We start from the raw sequence: 18,173 nt of genomic DNA on the forward strand, positions 1-18,173 counted from the left end.
CCCGGCTTTACTTCTACATGAGCACGTCCTCCCTCCCACACCCAGGGGTCTATTTACTAAGCTTTGTTAGGAGACAGAGTGAAAAGTGATAAGGTGCCAGCCAATCAGTTCCCAACTGTCATCTCACAGGCTGTGTTTGAAAAATGACAGTTGGGAGCTGATTGGCTGGCACCTTATCACGTTTCACTCTGTCTCCTAACACTGCTTAGTAAATAGACCCCCCAGTATCTACAGCTTCACTTTTGCTTGATCTGCTGTAGCCACCCGTCTTTGCTATTTCCACATGGATAGTCTCAAGCTGCCTAATGGTCCACATGTTTTGCCCAGAGTAACCATCCTAACCCGAATCTCCCTCACATGGGGATGCCTTAGCTCCACCCTTTGTGTCACTCCTTAAATTTAGTCTCTCGCTGGGATGTCTGCACTCGCCGCACCTACAACCCCTTCATACTTCAAAGTATATTGAAATCTCCCTTACGCCCCCTGAATCAGTGATGTGATGTGAGGCAGAGCCTTTCCTATCATACTTAAGTATACTCCAAAGTTTTGTCTATAAAATGAAAACATTTAAGAAAATATTACAAATACCTTCTTTGTATTATTCAAATTATTTTTATAGTTAAAACTCTGGAGTAAAAAGTGTATGGGGGGTGAGGCACTGCCTCCCCTGTCTACCTTTCCCGCACATCCCTGATCAAAACTCACCAAATTCCCAGCACTATATACTGCTGCACCTTTGTATAATGCCCACATGTACCCTCGGGTTCATATACTATGTGTAAATCTGGCTCTGATAGTAGCCAGTGCCTCCCCAGCAATTTACCTCACCGCATATCACTGCCCTGAATTTACCTCTGACCTGTGCATTACTCTCCGATATCCACCTGTCACTACTGCCCTACAAGGCCTTTATTGTCCCGCTACCCATCTATGGCTTTGAAATGCTCTCTAAAAACTTCTCTCTTCTATTGCTGACCTGTCTACCACAACCCATACGTGCCTCCTCTCCCAGAATGCCTAGGAGGCTCCCACATTTCATCTTACATCCGCCTGCTTCAACAGAGAAGTGGGTGGTCTGGGGGCATGATGATGTACTTTGTAGAGAATCGGGTCACCGCCCCCCTGCTGTACAAGGCAGGGATTTACAACTGTACAGTGTGTTGGGGGGTGGTACACAATGATGTGATTCATGGCACCTACACACCGCCCACATGGGGGCCCTCCTTTAATATCTTCTGGATAAAAAGTCAGCAAGTATGGTCCTAGTCACAATAAACCCTCGCTGCTGTTTTCTTCAGTCAGTAAGACCTATTGAATATTACATGTATGTTAAGGATTATGGGGGAGATTAATCAAACCTAAAAAGAACAAACTGAAACATTTGCCCATAGCAACAAATTAGGATATAGACTGTACTAAACGGGAATCGGTATGATTTACCGCCGGACCCATGCCCGGCGGTTGGAATCCCAACAGTGGCATCCCGGCAGAGGAGGAAATCTCACCCCAGATGATCCCACAAACTGGAGGTGCATGATTTTATTACCAGTGGGCGCCCGGCTCCTTCCCTGCAGCGCCGCGGTAGCCGGAGTTCTCTCCTGAACTCCAGCTTCCGGCTCTCCCCACAGGCACTATGGGAAAGACGTCATGATGTCTCTCCCATAGTTCCGAGGAGCAGCCGAGCGGACTGGACGTGGGAGCGGGGTTTACGGTAAGTAATTTTTTTTTTTTTTCCCCCGTAAGCGGCACTACAGGGGCATTACCAGGGGGGCGCCAAATTACTGTCTTGCCCCGGGTGACAAAAATCCTAGTTTCGGCCCCGTCTACCGCATCCCACCTACTTCCTAGTAAAGTGGGCAGGATGGGGAGAGAATACTTTAATCAAGGGTCCATATGAATGGGTCGGGGCCAATATGAGATTCATCATTTTGGCCCTGCCCCCTCCCCATGGATCCAAGATTTGCTGCGTTTCGTCAGGCCTAATGGCTACAGAGCACATACCCAACAGTCACTTTTATCAGAAGCCAGTTACACTACCAGTATATTTTTTGGGGGGAGCTATGGGAGGAAGCCCATACAAACATGAGAAGAAATACAAACTACACACCATTACCCTGCCCTTGGCAGAATAGAAACCATGGCCCCAGCAATGCAAGGTAACAATGCTAACCACTATGCCACAATGCATTTTTTCGAAAGTCACATGACAAGTGTAAAATAAATAATATTACCAATCTGTCTCATCAGGCAACAATTACCATCTAGCAAATGAAATATGGCAATTTTAGCAGCCTCCCATTGCCATGTAACCTGCCTAACCCTTTCTTTCTGTTCTAAGACTAGAATATTTCTGCGTATTCATATTAAGTGCTGCAATTATATTCCTACACTCCTATAATGTCTCTCAGCAAGGGAGTGGATCAAATATTGTAGGACGGTTCATTAAATATGGTGCAAAATTAATTAGCGCCACTACAGGAAGTTTAATCATGAAAGTACGTACACCCATTTTGCTACCATTAGTGTCTTGATTGCTGTGCTAGGTTTGATTATTTTGGTCTATTTACAGAGCATTACCACAAATACATCAAGTATGTCAACATGGCTGACCACACAGAAACCAATAAGCCCCAAATTGCGCTGTGGCCTTTTCTTCAGTGCAGAAGTTTCTCTGGTTCTTTAATTAGGAGACAAGACAAGATTAACGGCTTTTTCTGCTGCCGGAATACAGATCACCCTTTGTCTGCAAGTGACCTAATTAGTTAATAAAGTAATTGAATATTAAAAAGGATGTTGCAAGTGATTAAAATGTAAGGGGCACTCAGGACATTATTAAATCCATAAATCATGTATCAGCCTGTTCATTTACATACACACACATCACCATGGAATGTTCCCCGCACTTCTCCAATTAGTCTGTGCATGCACTGAATGTGTGGAAGGGCTTAATAGTCTGATAAAGGAGATGTACGTCTTTCTGGAGCATCTCAGGCAGCTGTTCTGGTGACACAGGTACAGAATCCGCAACATGGGAAACATTTATCGTAATGGAGATGAAACAAGAAGGAAAATGTGGCCAGCTTGTAATGTATATCCTGGGCACACAATAATATGTTACCTAAATCTGTTCTAAAAGAGATTTTATCAGTGTTACCTCACATTTTAATCTTGTTAATGTCATATATCTAGACCTAGGTCATATTCTGAGTATATTCCTGTGATTTTGTTTTCAATAAATGCACCATTCTCTTTTATGTGTAATCTGTACATGTATGTGATTTCTTGACATACCAGGGATCTTTTGATTACGTATACAGGGTAATGGGTTCTGTGTAACTGGTCTACTGAAAGTGCCAATGGATGGGTAATAGGGGGGATTAAAGTGACTATTTGGATTAGTACCTCTGTCTAATCACTTTTCTTTGGAAAAAAAAGTTGTTACGTTTCAAAAGTCTATGAAGCCTAAATACAGTAGTTCAAATTTAAGCACATACTGGATTGCCTCTAATCCTATGCGCAGAACCCTTATATGGCATTGACATGTAATTCAAACAGATGATACCCTTGGTCCTTTTGAAACAGGAGGTTCCATTGTTTTGTTACAAAAGAAGTTGTACCATTAAAGACCTGGGCGTAAACTTACTGAGTGGGTGTGCATCGTTTTGCTACCGATTGGCATCATTGGCATTCACAGTGTTTTCAAAGCCACTGCCCATTGGTTTCAGTAGGAGAACTACAAGTCATTTTAAACCGCTATCCGTCTCACACATGGCTTTACACAGGCGAGTTACAGTATATTTGATTCGGATTTCCCACTCTCTACTTATACAGTGATTTCCCATTGAGTCCATTAGCTCCTGAGAAAAGTGCGATATAGCACAAGGAAACAGCCTTTGAACCAAGTCAGTCTATACGTTCCCCAAATCCCCCCCAATCTGAAATTTTAAGTTGAATCCAACCATAATGTAGCTACATTCTCCTCGCTTTCCATCGTACACAGCCGGACATCACCAAGAGCAGAATCTCTCCATTAGAGACAAAGAGTCTTTTTCCTGGTTTCAAGTTTCTCACTCTGAAAGGTTTAAATAATATTTCCACCAACTGAACTGAGGGTTTTAAAAACTCTGGTATGATGCGGAATGAAGAGGTCAGGGGCCCCTTTAATGGAGGCCATGGGTGGTAATGGCCTCATCCCAGAGCGGTACAGAGGATGTTAGGCTATATAAACTAAAGATTGATTTTTAGGAGCCAGATTTAGGAGCCAAACTTTAGTACATATACACTTTTAGGTATTCTTTGAGTGTTATAGTGGGGGGCAGGTGGATATGGGAAGCGATGTAAGGAGATCTTGTAAGTGAGGTAGGCTGTCCCTGTGCCTTTCCCAGCCGATATCTATTCCACAGCTGAATGCCCTGAGTGAAGTATATAATGGGGTTAGTTGGCTCTATAGATGTGATGCATATTGTAGCGATTCTTTTTCCATTTAAATTCTAATTTAATTTAAAGTTTAGCTCTATGAGCTGGCGTAGATATTTCCAAGAATCAGAGAAAAGGCATGGTGAGCGAGAGTAATGTATTGTCTGCAAAAAAGGAACCTTTATATACGGATATCTGTATTTATTGCAGCAGATCATCTGGGACAATTAGCAACTTTTTTCTCCTTTAAATACGGCGAGCACCGATTCAGTCAGGAGGAAAGGAAGGTAAAAATAAAATGAATCACTGTATGACATATACTGTATCAACGTGACACTTTATTGTGGCAATAACTAAACCACACCCACTTTTTATTCATTGGTATAAAAGGTGTGCAAAATGACAATAACATTATTGTATATGGAGTACAGGAGGGTAATCCTACAGCAAAGGCATAACGTCCATTCTTCCTCGTGTAGGATGTGACCCTACTCTCCCCCTCCATAAGACAACGTGTACTTTAAACTTAAACTGTAAATCTCCCAACATGGGAAATAAAAGTGCCATACAGCACAGTGTATTATATATATTTATACCTTCCCAACATAGAAGAATATTCAAGCAATACCCTCCAGCACAATGCTTAAAAGATAGAGATATACGTAACCTGTCTCTCTCTGGTAGTTGGGGAACTTTGCATGCTGGGACCTTAGTTCCCCATCAGCCATGTTGCATTCATCCCATCTGCACTGTTGGTCTTGTTAGCATTTTGCATGCATGTTTTCTGTTCCTCTAGGTCAGTGGTTCTCAAACTCGGTCCTCAGGACCCCACACAGTTCACGTTTTGCAGGTCACCCAGCAAGTGCACAGGTGTATTCATTACTCAATTGCACATTTTAAAAAGGTCCACAGGTGGTGCTAATTATTTCACTTGATTCAGTGTGGAGACATGGAAAACATGCACTGTTTGGGGTCCTGAGGACCAAGTTTGAGAACCTGTGCTCTAGGTAGTACCACATAGCATAGCACAAAAACACTACATCCTGCTGGAATGCTCATCGGTAACCAAAACCATAAACTTTACATTATACAAGTGATGTTTCTTCTCATTAACAATGAATCTTATGGCTGCAACTGGAGTAATTTGGATTGCAATTAACTCCAGATTAAAAGGGTCTCTCTGCACATTTTATATATTATATCTTCCAACTGATAAGATGATCTGCAAGTACTGTTCTTTATTCTAATACATCATTGTGGAAAGAACTTATGAGCTCCTCTGCAGCACTAAGGGTATGTTGTTCCCAGAGTGCATCACTGCTTGTTAGTAGGGGAATATGGGGATATGAAAGGGCAGCCTACTGTGCATTTAAATTCACTGGCTTTTCCTGTAGACAAGTCAATATTTTAAAACTGCTTTACCATGGGCTGTATTTCCACCATAATGCAGCAGATAAATTACCATCACTGATATGCAAATCATCTTATCAACTGAGGAATATAAATAGCAACAAATTAAGCAAAGATTCCTTTAGCAAAGATAATGGTCTCATAAGACGGTGCACATGATATATAAGCATCCTGTTGCTCGACAGGTCCCTGAGGAGGTGAACAAAACACTGCAGTATTTATCTTGTATTGCGGACTGAGCAAAGCTTCATTCTGGTACATGCACTAGTAGGATGCTCTCTCCACGAATAAAAACCTGATTCATGTGACGTGTGTACACCTGCTGATAATCTATCTTCTCTTTCCGTTGTTTAGTCCGCTGTCTGGGTTTATCACTAGAAACCCCCTTTTTGGTTTGATCGTCTATGGTGAGATTTCTGCCTGGCTTCTGGGCACGTAACTTAGGATCCTTGCTGGGGAGTGTCCTGACTGTGTGGTCTCCATGCTGTGCCCTTGTACATGGAGGAGGTATCGCCGGTCTCTTGGGTACAGCACCTTGTGTTTCTAGAGAGGACTGTAGACCGGATTCCTGAAGCTTCAACCGGTCAAACAGCTAAATGACAAAGCAGACAGGTGAGTTACTGACATGCATAGGAAAGTAAAATGCAACACATTTAATACTACGATAATAAACTAGTCATTCCCTGGGTCGCTAGCTGTGTCTGGATTTTATTTATCCCCCCTTTTGCATCTCCCCTTTTTTTGCCTGTCCCTCTATTTTACCTGTCTCTTTCCCGTTCTGTCAAGGACGCTTCCCTGAATTATCCTGCCACCAGCAGTACATGAGCGCCACAGTCTGTGGGTCTTGGGTGGCAGCATGTTGTCCCCGGAACCTTTTTTACACCCGTCTCAGCCGTATTCAAGAGGTAAATAATTACATTTCTGTGTATCACAAGGTGGGTGGGAAGCCTTCTGAACGTTTATAATAGTGCAAGCAGTATGTCCATGTTCCTGTTGGGGATGTGCACCACCGCCCGGCTCTCACTGCACATTATTTGGTCTTGAATAAATTACCTATGTCAGGTTCACGTTTTAAAAATGTCTGGAGACTGAAACGTTGAACCTGACATAGTTGTTGTTTATTCAAGACCTTGGAGTGCCACCTTTATTCACTTGTATTGGGGTGTTTATTCTGGATGTTACAGGTGGAGATGCTGTGCTGTTATGGTGCAAGTCTTTAACGGCCCAATACCAAAGGGACCGAGCTCGACAGACTTAATGAGTATTCCTACATTGATTTAATCATGATGATGGATTGTTTATGGAAGTTTCTTATCAGCTATGCTGCTATTTGAGCGGCGTTTTACCTACTTGTGCCAGAAATTCCGACTTTCCTACACTGGGTGGTGATGAAGATATTTTCTGCCTTTTTAAGCAATAAATGAGGATTTATGCTTTACAGCATTGCTTTTAAGTATAATATTTTTTGGATAAAGTGTGCCCTCTTTTCCTGGATTTTTTATTAATGGCAGCAGGTTTACTGTGAGCAAATTTTGAGTGAGCACCTTGTTGATGGAAGATTAATAGGACGAGTGCATTCATCCTAAGGACGTGTGTGTGTGTGTGTGTGTGTGTGTGTGTGTGTGTGTGTGTGTATATAAATATATATATATATATATATATATATATATATATATATATATATTCAGGGTGTGCAGCCTAGGGCCCCCCGGAGCATCCTGAGATGCTAAGGGCATTGCTGTGATTACCGGCGATAGTGGCCCCTCCCCTTCCATGTGACATCATGCGGAAGGGGCTTCACCTGCACGGGCGCTGGGAAATGTAGTTACGGTGCTGGTATTTAATAGTAATATACATGTACACCCGATGACCCAATGGCAAAATTGTCATTGACACGCAATCACTGGCACACTGTACTGGGCTCTGTGATCTGTTTCCCTCTGGCCAGCGTAAGCCAGGCAGTGAGTGCCATCAGTTAGTGGCTGTGTGCTTACGACAGAACAAGACACCACTTTTTTCTAAGAAAAACAATTATTTTCAGCATATGGGGGTTGGAATATATCAATAGATCAGAGGTGGCGTCAGAGCAACCAATCAGGTTCATTCATTTTTCATGTGTTTAGAAAATGAAAGCACACGGCTTGGTATGAGACCAGAATATTGTTGGAGGATGAGTATATTCAAGTTAGTCGCTAACTATTGTCTATGCGGGTTTGAGGCTGCCCCCCTTTGGAGGATTGAGTTACCCTCCTCCCTCCCCTCCCTTGCTTTTTTATTACTTTTATTATTATTTGTTGATTTATTTTTATTAAATTGTTATTTGGTCATTTTGTAAGAGTTCAGAGTACAGTTTGTATTGTATATTATATACTAACCTGGTCTACATTTTATACTATATACTTATTGTCTTATGTGGACATTTTCTTTATTATTGCTCATTGTACTCATTGTGAAATTTGTGATGTGTTTAATAAAAACATATTTTAAAAAGAAAAGGAAAGCAAAATTCTGATTGGTTGATATGGTCACCACCACCTGTGTGAGCGTATAAAAAAATATATATATGCGCACATTACCCGTGTCAGAGTTAGCTGGGGCTCATTGTAATATGCTTTGCCTAGGACAGGTTTCCTGTACGTCTCATCCACGTCCACCATTGCCTGAAAAATACGAATCATCAATGCACAAGATGTAATACATAAAGGTGGTTGTGTCTAACCTATGAGACACTGGAGGAAATCTGACATACAGTACCAGTCAAAAGTTTGGACACACCTTCTTATTCAATGGTTTTTGTTTATTTAAATTATTTTCAACATAGTAGATTAATACTGAAGACATCAAAACTATGAACACATATGGAATTATGTTGTAAACCAAGGGTTCCCAACCACGGTTCTCAAGGCACACTAACAGTCCAGGTTTTAAGGATAACCATACTTGAGCACAGGTGTCTTAATTAGTACCTTAGTTATTTTGATTTAACCATCTGTGCTCAATCATGGATATCACTAAAACCAGGACGGTTAGTGTGCCTTGAGGACCAAAGTTTGGAAACACTGTTGTAAACAGAAGTGTTAAACAAGTCAAAATATGTTTTATATTTTAGATTAAAAGTAGCCCCTTTTGCTTGGATGACAGGTTTGCACACTCTTGACATTCTCTCAATCAGCTTCATGAGGTAGTCTCCTGGAATGGTTTTCCAAAAGTCTTTAAGGAGTTCCCAGAGGTGCTGAGCACTTGTTGGCTGCTTTTCCTTCACTCTGCGGTCGAACTCATCCCAAACCAGCTCAATTGGGTTTAGGTCGGGTGATTGTGGAGGCCAGGTCATCTGTCGCAGCACTCAATCACTTTGCTTCTTGGTCAAGTAGCCCTTACATGGCCTGGAGGTGTGTTTGGGGTCATTGTCTTGTTGAAAAACAAATGATGGTGCCAGTAAGCGCAAACCAGATGGGATGGCATGGCGCTGCAGAATGCTGTGGTAGCCATGCTGGTTAAGTGTGCCTTAAATTTTGAATAAATCACCAACAGTGTCACCAGCAAAGCACCCTCACACCATCACACCTCCTCCTCCATGCTTTACAGTGGGAACCACACATGCAGAAACCATCCGCTCACCTTCTCTGCGTCTCACAAAGACACGGCTGTTGGAACCAAATATCTCAAAGTACAGATTTCCACTGGTCTAATGTCCATTCCTTGTGTTTCTTGGCCCAAACAATTCTCTTATTCTTGTTGTTCATCCTCAGTAGTGGATTCCTTGCAGCAATACGACCATGAAGGCCTGATTCACGCAGTCTCCTCTGAACAGTTGATGTTGAGATTTGTCTGCTACTTGAACTCTGAAGACTTTATGTGGTCTCTAATCTGAGGTGCTGTTAAGTAGTGGTTCTGGGGCTGGTAACTCTAATGAACTTTTATCCTCTGCAGCAGAGGTGCTGCAGAGGATAAGTCTTCCTTTTCTGGGTCGGTCCTCATGAGAGCCAGTTTCATCATAGCGTTTGATGGTTTTTGCAACTGCACTTGAGGATACATTCAAAGTTCTTGAAATTTTCCGTATCGACTGACCTTCATGTCTTAAAGTAATGATGAACTGTCATTTCCCTTTACGGAGTTGAGTGGTTGGTGCCATAATATGGATTACAACAGTAGTCAAATAGTGGTGTCCACTGTGTACTAACCCTACATCTGCACAACACAACTAATGGACTCAAACAAATTAAGAAGGCAAGTAATTCCACAGATTGACTCTTGACAAGGCACACCTGTTAATTCAAAACCATTCCAGGAGACTACCTCATGAAGCTGATTGAGAGAATGCCAAGAGTGTGCAAAGCTGTCATCCAAGCAAAAGGGGGCTACTTTGAGGAATCTAAAATATAAAACATATTTTGATTTAACACTTTTTTGTTTACAACATAATTCCATGTGTGTTCTTTCATAGTTTTGATGTCTTCAGTATTAATCTACTATGTTGAAAATAATTTAAATAAACAAAAACCATTGAATGAGAAGATGTGTCCAAACTTTGACTTGTACTGTACTTACACAAACTGACAGGCGAAGCAGCTGTAACACTACTTTTGCACATGCGGAGCGACCGCATTGAGCGCAGCATTCTGTATGTACTGCATGGAGTATGGTTACAGGCTTTTATTTTAAATGTAGCTCTATTGTCACTCCCCACATAACATAGTATATGGAAAAAAATGGATACCTGAAGACTGTGCTCAATGTGACAACCAGTGAAAAAGCAGATACATTACACAATAGAACTAATATGGTATGCCAAGTCATTCTACGGCAAACAAAATGGTTCCAAGGGGGGGTTAGGAGGACCTGCGCTAAGACTTGTAGGGGTTCGTATGTGATTAGTGCTCGCTACAGACCTTATTGGGAATACCCAACCCAATTAAGAACATGAATTGCAAATAGATTGATTGAGGTCAGCGCTACACTGGATGTAGTAAAATGCAATAAATGTCCTACACAGAGTATTTTAAACAAAAAGCTTGATGCTATTTATTGTAAATAAATGTGGTCGCAGTGCCCTAGTAGATTAATACTTGAAATAGGATACGTGGGTATAGGTAAGTATGGATACCTTGAGATACACCAAGGTGTATACGGGACGCCGTCCCACCAGACACATATTTGTAACACCCCGCATACACCACCAATTAGTCCAATACATATAACATTGTCGGATACCTGCTTGTTTAATCAGGACATAGACTCATAGACACTCACCTAATACTGACCTCAATCAATCTATTTGCAAACAAAATGGTTCACCTTATATAAACTATTATAGCTTCATTCATGTAGTTTATGACGTAAAGGGCAGATAATGTCACCGTAAACACTATTACATCCACCAACAAGGAACAAACACTTATTTATATTTTGAAGAAAAAGGAAAAAGTTTTTTTAATTCATTCCCTACATTTTACTCCTGCGTAACCCCTGCTCCCTGATCCCTGAGACAACTGCTAGGTTGTACTCGTTATATCCTCCCCTCAGATTATAAGAGGTGGAATTCATGGTTTGAGAGCAAGTGAGAGAACTACCAAGGCCAATTACCATGTTCCAGCATTTGTCAAAAGCGACAATGAATCCGGAGCACACGCCACGCAGACCTTTAAATGTGCGGATATGAACTTTGACCTTGAGACGGTCCTGTACACAACGATATAGCTCTCCCAGAGGGCTGCCTTCATGCACTGAAAAACATAACAGCGAGTGGAGTTAGATATATCCTATCACATGTTCACATAGCGTTCCCGCTAGGCTGTTTTAGCAGGGCGTGGCACCCTGCCCTCCTTCTGGCGGGCAAAAAGCATCCTGCCCTCCAGAAGGAGGGCAAAAAGCGCCCTGCCCTCACAGCCTGCGGGTGCCGTCTGCATGCGCCCGGCATGTATTCTCCCTGTCTGAGGCGCTTGGGGCCTGCCCGGCGTGTCCGTAAGTGCCGGGCACGCCCCCAAGAGTGACGAAAAGGGGACGCGTCTTATAGACACGCCCCCTTTTCGGACACGCGCACAAAGGTGCCCTCTCTAGCTCCGGCGCCCTGCCTTCCACCGGAGCTACAGTGAACACTATTAACTCATTATATTACAAAACTGTTTGCTATATATATATATCACATATTATACAAGAACTAGTAAATAAGGACCACAAATTCTTTATAATGGTGCATACACACGGTCAGATTTGATGAACGATTTTTACAACGATTTGAACAATTTCATGAATGATTGAACGATTTCTGACAGTATTAAAATGAATGAAATCGTCAAAATCTGACTGCAAAAACATCAGATGTCAGAGATAGTTATCTGACATGCGGGAAACCGCATCGTTCGTCGATGCATGCCCTACATGTCAAAGATAGTTCATATCTGATAAGAAATCTGACCGTGTGTATGCACCATAAGCTGTGCATACATTGTCAGATAGAAAGTCTGTCAGACCGATAGACACTTTATCTGACAGTCTGTAACCCAGGGGTATTGAACATGCAAAAATAACCCCCATAGCTTTCTATGGTGACTGCAAAGTGGGCAATTGACCAAACTCCGAAAAGCTTACATGGCGTTAGCTGCTGTACCCTATAGGCAAATACAGGTTTAATTTCGGATTAGTACCTGGCAGTCTATACTTTCACATGCTTCGCACTATGAGACATGCGTGTTCAGCAGATTAGTCGGGCATACCCCTGGCAGTAAAATGACTGTAAAGGTGCCCATCCACTAGCCGACTACACTGTACAATTGCACGATTATGACATCGTAATAGTACAATCGCTCAGTAATCAGCCACAATTCGAGCAGCATCCAAATGTCGGAGACGACCAGCGATGCGCGCTCCCACTTGTCGTTTCCGACATCAATCATCGACCGAACATGCAGGCCAATCTGCCGATAATGACAGATTGGCCATGTTCGGGGATGATTGATGCGCCTACACTGAACGATCAATCGTGGACGACCTGCGGGAGAGCGAAAACGACATTTCGTGCCCATGTCGTTCTGGTGTGTACCCAGCCTAAGCCATCACTTTCCTGTTTGCTCCTTGCCGAACGGGTTCTAATCGGAGTCACTGTAACTCCAAGATAATTTTGATAAATCGAAAACTGTCATATTGCCGTTATAGAAAGTTATATATTTTATGGGTACATTTAGCAAAATATAAAAAACAGGTTCCCCAAAAATACGTTATTTTTATTTAATACCCCCAAAATATGGGGACAACTGCAGAGACGGGACTCTAAGACCCCTGGCCTGTGCACTGATTATATATTGTTAGTCTGGGCTTACATTGTACTGGCACTAGAGCTCCCACAATAGGCTCTGGAGACTTGCAGGGACTTTTAGTTCTACAACCCCCCGCCCCAGGAACTCACAGGGCATGCGGGTGAGCACATTTTTCGGGGGCCGCCTGTTCCTGCGTGGTCTGACAGGCTCTGCCCCCTCCTCCACGGGCAACATCAACTTTTTAAGCCGCTCCACACGCTCCGGATCCGGCGCTGGTTTCCGTCCCTTTCGTGAGGATGCCTTGGGAGCCCCCGCGGCCCTGGCCCGGCCCCTCCCCCGGCCTCCCCCCCGCAGGAAGCTCTCGTACTCGGCTACGTTGTTAAAGCAGCGGACATCGGGGAAGGGCAGCTGGGTTTTAGGAGAGTAGAGGGCCAGCAGGGGATCAAATAACTCCGAGCTCACATCCAGGCAGCTCGCCGGTACATCGTCCTTCTCCTCGGCCATGAGATCACGAGAGGAGCCGGCCCCGGCCTCCCCCACCGGAGTGGCGGCTTCCATTTGTGCTGCAGTACTCCAAAGTGGACACTAGATGGCAGTCGCACAGCACGGGCTGGCAGAGGCTTCATTTGCCTGGCCAGTCAGTGTACTGCTCTGTTCTGCTTCCGAATTGTAAGGTCCCTCCTTCCTATATAGTATATGAACATTTTTCACCTATACACACACCAGACTTCCTGTTATTAGGATTTCGGAACAATATCTCCGTAAGCTTACTCAAATAGGGGTGACAAGGTTATATACAATATTAAATCTCTACTTTTTATATGTAACTTCTTTCTGTTAAGTGAAGGAAACTTTTATACACTTTTTTTTATATGGATGTATTAGACATCACTGCTCACAGGACAGTATAGCAGGCTATCCAGTATGTCCTTCCATCAGATACAACAGTGCTTCTTATTAAATCCAGTCCTCGGTACACACTATACCAGTGGTTCTCAAACTCGGTCCTCAGGACCCCACACATGTCACATTTTTCAGGTCACCCAGCAGGAGCACGGGTGTACTCATTACTCACTAACACATTTTAGAAGATCCACAGATGGGGCTAATTATTTCACTTTGTGATTCTGTGAGGAGACTTGGAAAACATGCACTGTTTGGAGTCCTGAGGACCGAGTTTAAAAACCTGTGCACTATACGATTGGGCGAACTGCGGTCACATCTTCCCAGTTCCGCATTACCGACAAGGCAGTACAGGTGGACACCTAGGACCCTAGTGGTACCAGGAGGATTCCCGTCCGCCTGCTGCCGCCAGGGCCCGAGATTCCAAGGCCCCGTGACATAGATGGGGTGATGCCACAGACAACGCATTGATGTATCGCATAGTCGTACAGCAGGGCCGGCAGTGTTTACGGTGATGTGATATATAGCTACATCGCATCGCCGCTAGGGCGGCACATTGTTTAGGTGTGTACCCAGATTTTTAGTGCCAGCTGTGGATCTTCTAAAACAGGCCTGGCCAACCAGTGGCTCTCCAGCTGTTGTGAAACTACAATTACCAACTTTCTTTACCAGCTGATTGGTGGGAGGGTATGCTGGGACTTGTAGTTTCACAACAACTGGAAAGCCACAGGTTGGCCAGGCCTGTTCTAAAACGTGTCAGTCAGTAATGAAAACACCTGTGAGATATGGAAAACACGCTCTGTTAGTGGGATTTGAATTTTTTTTTTTAAATATATTACCTAATTATATCAATCTTTACTGTCAATATATCTAAATTTTGGATCGCTCCTGGAGACTTGATGTATCAGCAGGATTGTGTGCCAAAATATTCCAAATACTCTGCAGGGAGCTTACAAACTCATGGTGTAATGGCCAAAAATGGAATCAATAAGCCAGTGCTGTACCAGGGAACATCAGCACCCTACCACCCCCCAACGCATGTGAGGTCATGTGCTGTACCAGGGAACATCAGCACCCTACCACCCCCCAACGCATGTGACGTCATGTGCGGTACCAGGGAACATCAGCACCCTACCACCCCCCAACGCATGTGACGTCATGTGCTGTACCAGGGAACATCAGCACCCTACCACCCCCCAACGCATGTGACGTCATGTGCTGTACCAGGGAACATCAGCACCCTACCACCCCCCAACGCATGTGACGTCATGTGCTGTACCAGGGAACATCAGCACCCTACCACCCCCCAACGCATGTGACGTTATGTGCTGTAGCAGGGAACATCAGCACCCTACCACCTCCCAACGCATGTGACGTCATGTGCTGTTCCAGGGAACATCAGCACCCTACCACCCCCCAACGCATGTGACGTCATGTGCGGTACCAGGGAACATCAGCACCCTACCACCCCCCAACGCATGTGACGTCATGTGCGGTACCAGGGAACATCAGCACCCTACCACCCCCCAACGCATGTGACGTCATGTGCGGTACCAGGGAACATCAGCATCCTACCACCCAACGCATGTGACGTCATGTGCGGTACCAGGGAACATCAGCACCCTACCACCCCCCAACGCATGTGACGTTATGTGCTGTACCAGGGAACATCAGCACCCTACCACCCCCCATTGCATGTGATATCATGTGCTGTACCAGGGAACATCAGCACCCTACCACCCCCCAACGCATGTGACGTTATGTGCTGTACCAGGGAACATCAGCACCCTACCACCCCCCAACGCATGTGAGGTCATGTGCGGTACCAGGGAACATCAGCACCCTACCACCCCCAACGCATGTGACGTCATGTGCGGTACCAGGGAACATCAGCACCCTACCACCCCCCAACGCATGTGACGTCATGTGCGGTACCAGGGAACATCAGCACCCTACCACCCCCCAACGCATGTGACGTTATGTGCTGTACCAGGGAACATCAGCACCCTACCACCCCCCAACGCATGTGAGGTCATGTGCGGTACCAGGGAACATCAGCACCGTACCACCCCCCAACGCATGTGACGTCATGTGCTGTACCAGGGAACATCAGCACCCTACCACCCCCAAACGCATGTGACGTTATGTGCTGTAGCAGGGAACATCAGCACCCTACCACCTCCCAACGCATGTGACGTCATGTGCTGTACCAGGGAACATCAGCACCCTACCACCCCCCAACGCATGTGACGTCATGTGCTGTACCAGGGAACATCAGCACCCTACCACCCCCCAACGCATGTGACGTCATGTGCGGTACCAGGGAACATCAGCACCCTACCACCCCTCATTGCATGTGACGTCATGTACTGTACCAGGGAACATCAGCACCCTACCACCCCCCAACGCATGTGACGTTATGTGCTGTACCAGGGAACATCAGCACCCTACCACCCCCATTGCATGTGATGTCATGTGCTATACCAAGGAACATCAGCACCCTACCACCCCCCAACGCATGTGACGTCATGTGCTGTACCAGGGAACATCAGCACCCAACAACCCCCAATGCATGTGACGTCATGTGCTGTACCAGGGAACATCAGCAACCTACCCCCTCCCCCCAATGCATGCAATGTCGTATGCTGTGCCAGGGAACATCAGCACCCTACTACCCCCCAACGCATGTGACGTCATGTGCTGTACCAGGGAACATCAGCATCCTACCACCACCCCCAATGCATGTGATGCCATGTGCTGTACCAGGGAACATCAGCACCCTACCACCCCTCATTGCATGTGACGTCATGTACTGTACCAGGGAACATCAGCACCCTACCACCCCCCAACGCATGTGACGTTATGTGCTGTACCAGGGAACATCAGCACCCTACCACCCCCATTGCATGTGATGTCATGTGCTATACCAAGGAACATCAGCACCCTACCACCCCCCAACGCATGTGACGTCATGTGCTGTACCAGGGAACATCAGCACCCAACAACCCCCAATGCATGTGACGTCATGTGCTGTACCAGGGAACATCAGCAACCTACCCCCTCCCCCCAATGCATGCAATGTCGTATGCTGTGCCAGGGAACATCAGCACCCTACTACCCCCCAACGCATGTGACGTCATGTGCTGTACCAGGGAACATCAGCACCCTACCACCCCCAAACGCATGTGACGTTATGTGCTGTAGCAGGGAACATCAGCACCCTACCACCTCCCAACGCATGTGACGTCATGTGCTGTACCAGGGAACATCAGCACCCTACCACCCCCCAACGCATGTGACGTCATGTGCTGTACCAGGGAACATCAGCACCCTACCACCCCCCAACGCATGTGACGTCATGTGCGGTACCAGGGAACATCAGCACCCTACCACCCCTCATTGCATGTGACGTCATGTACTGTACCAGGGAACATCAGCACCCTACCACCCCCCAACGCATGTGACGTTATGTGCTGTACCAGGGAACATCAGCACCCTACCACCCCCATTGCATGTGATGTCATGTGCTATACCAAGGAACATCAGCACCCTACCACCCCCCAACGCATGTGACGTCATGTGCTGTACCAGGGAACATCAGCACCCAACAACCCCCAATGCATGTGACGTCATGTGCTGTACCAGGGAACATCAGCAACCTACCCCCTCCCCCCAATGCATGCAATGTCGTATGATGTGCCAGGGAACATCAGCACCCTACTACCCCCCAACGCATGTGACGTCATGTGCTGTACCAGGGAACATCAGCACCCTACCACCACCCCCAATGCATGTGATGCCATGTGCTGTACCAGGGAACATCAGCACCCTACCTTCCCCCCCAATGCATGTGACGTCATGTGCTGTACTAGGGAGCATCAGCACCCAACCCCCCCCCCCAATGCATGTGATGCCATGTGCTGTACCAGGGAACATCAGCACCCTACCACCCCCAACGCATGTGATGTCATGTGCTGTACCAGGGAACATCAGCACCCAACAAGCCCCAAAGCATGTGACGTCATGTGCTCCTCACCTGTTGCTGTGTAATATGGGTGAACAAAGATACCTGCCCAGTGGACTATGGAACCAATCAGGAGCCAGTATCCACTGATGGCCCAGCCACACACTAAGCGGCAGCTGCTGAAGGTGGAGGTTGCGTGGAGTTGCTGTTGCTCAGTGGGCCACACG

General features: G+C 45.5%; 1 protein-coding gene across 1 annotated transcript; it reads right to left on the reverse strand.

Moving 5' to 3' along the window:
- Positions 1-4,734: 4,734 nt before the first annotated feature.
- LSM11 (LSM11, U7 small nuclear RNA associated) lies at positions 4,735-13,734 on the reverse strand. Its single transcript, XM_088478946.1, has 4 exons — positions 13,229-13,734; positions 11,410-11,549; positions 8,403-8,486; positions 4,735-6,418 (listed from the first exon to the last, which is right to left on the reverse strand). Exons 1-4 carry the CDS (start codon positions 13,635-13,637, stop codon positions 6,074-6,076), a joined length of 978 nt encoding a protein of 325 aa, XP_088335072.1. The 5' UTR covers positions 13,638-13,734; the 3' UTR covers positions 4,735-6,073.
- Positions 13,735-18,173: the final 4,439 nt, after the last annotated feature.

The sequence above is a fragment of the Taudactylus pleione genome, unplaced genomic scaffold (assembly GCF_031769625.1).
Source record: "Taudactylus pleione unplaced genomic scaffold, aTauple2 ptg000225l, whole genome shotgun sequence".
Classification (NCBI taxonomy): Eukaryota; Metazoa; Chordata; class Amphibia; order Anura; family Myobatrachidae; genus Taudactylus; species Taudactylus pleione.

Excerpts from the sequence above, each read along its gene's own strand:
- LSM11 (XM_088478946.1), bottom strand. The coding sequence starts at position 13,637 with ATGGAAGCCGCCACTCCGGTGGGGGAGGCCGGGGCCGGCTCCTCTCGT. Across the intron at positions 11,550-13,228 it reads TGTGCTCACCCGCATGCCCT|TGCATGAAGGCAGCCCTCTG; the intron begins GTGAGTTCCTGG and ends TATGTTTTTCAG. Across the intron at positions 6,419-8,402 it reads CCCAGCTAACTCTGACACGG|CTGTTTGACCGGTTGAAGCT; the intron begins GTAATGTGCGCA and ends TTTGTCATTTAG.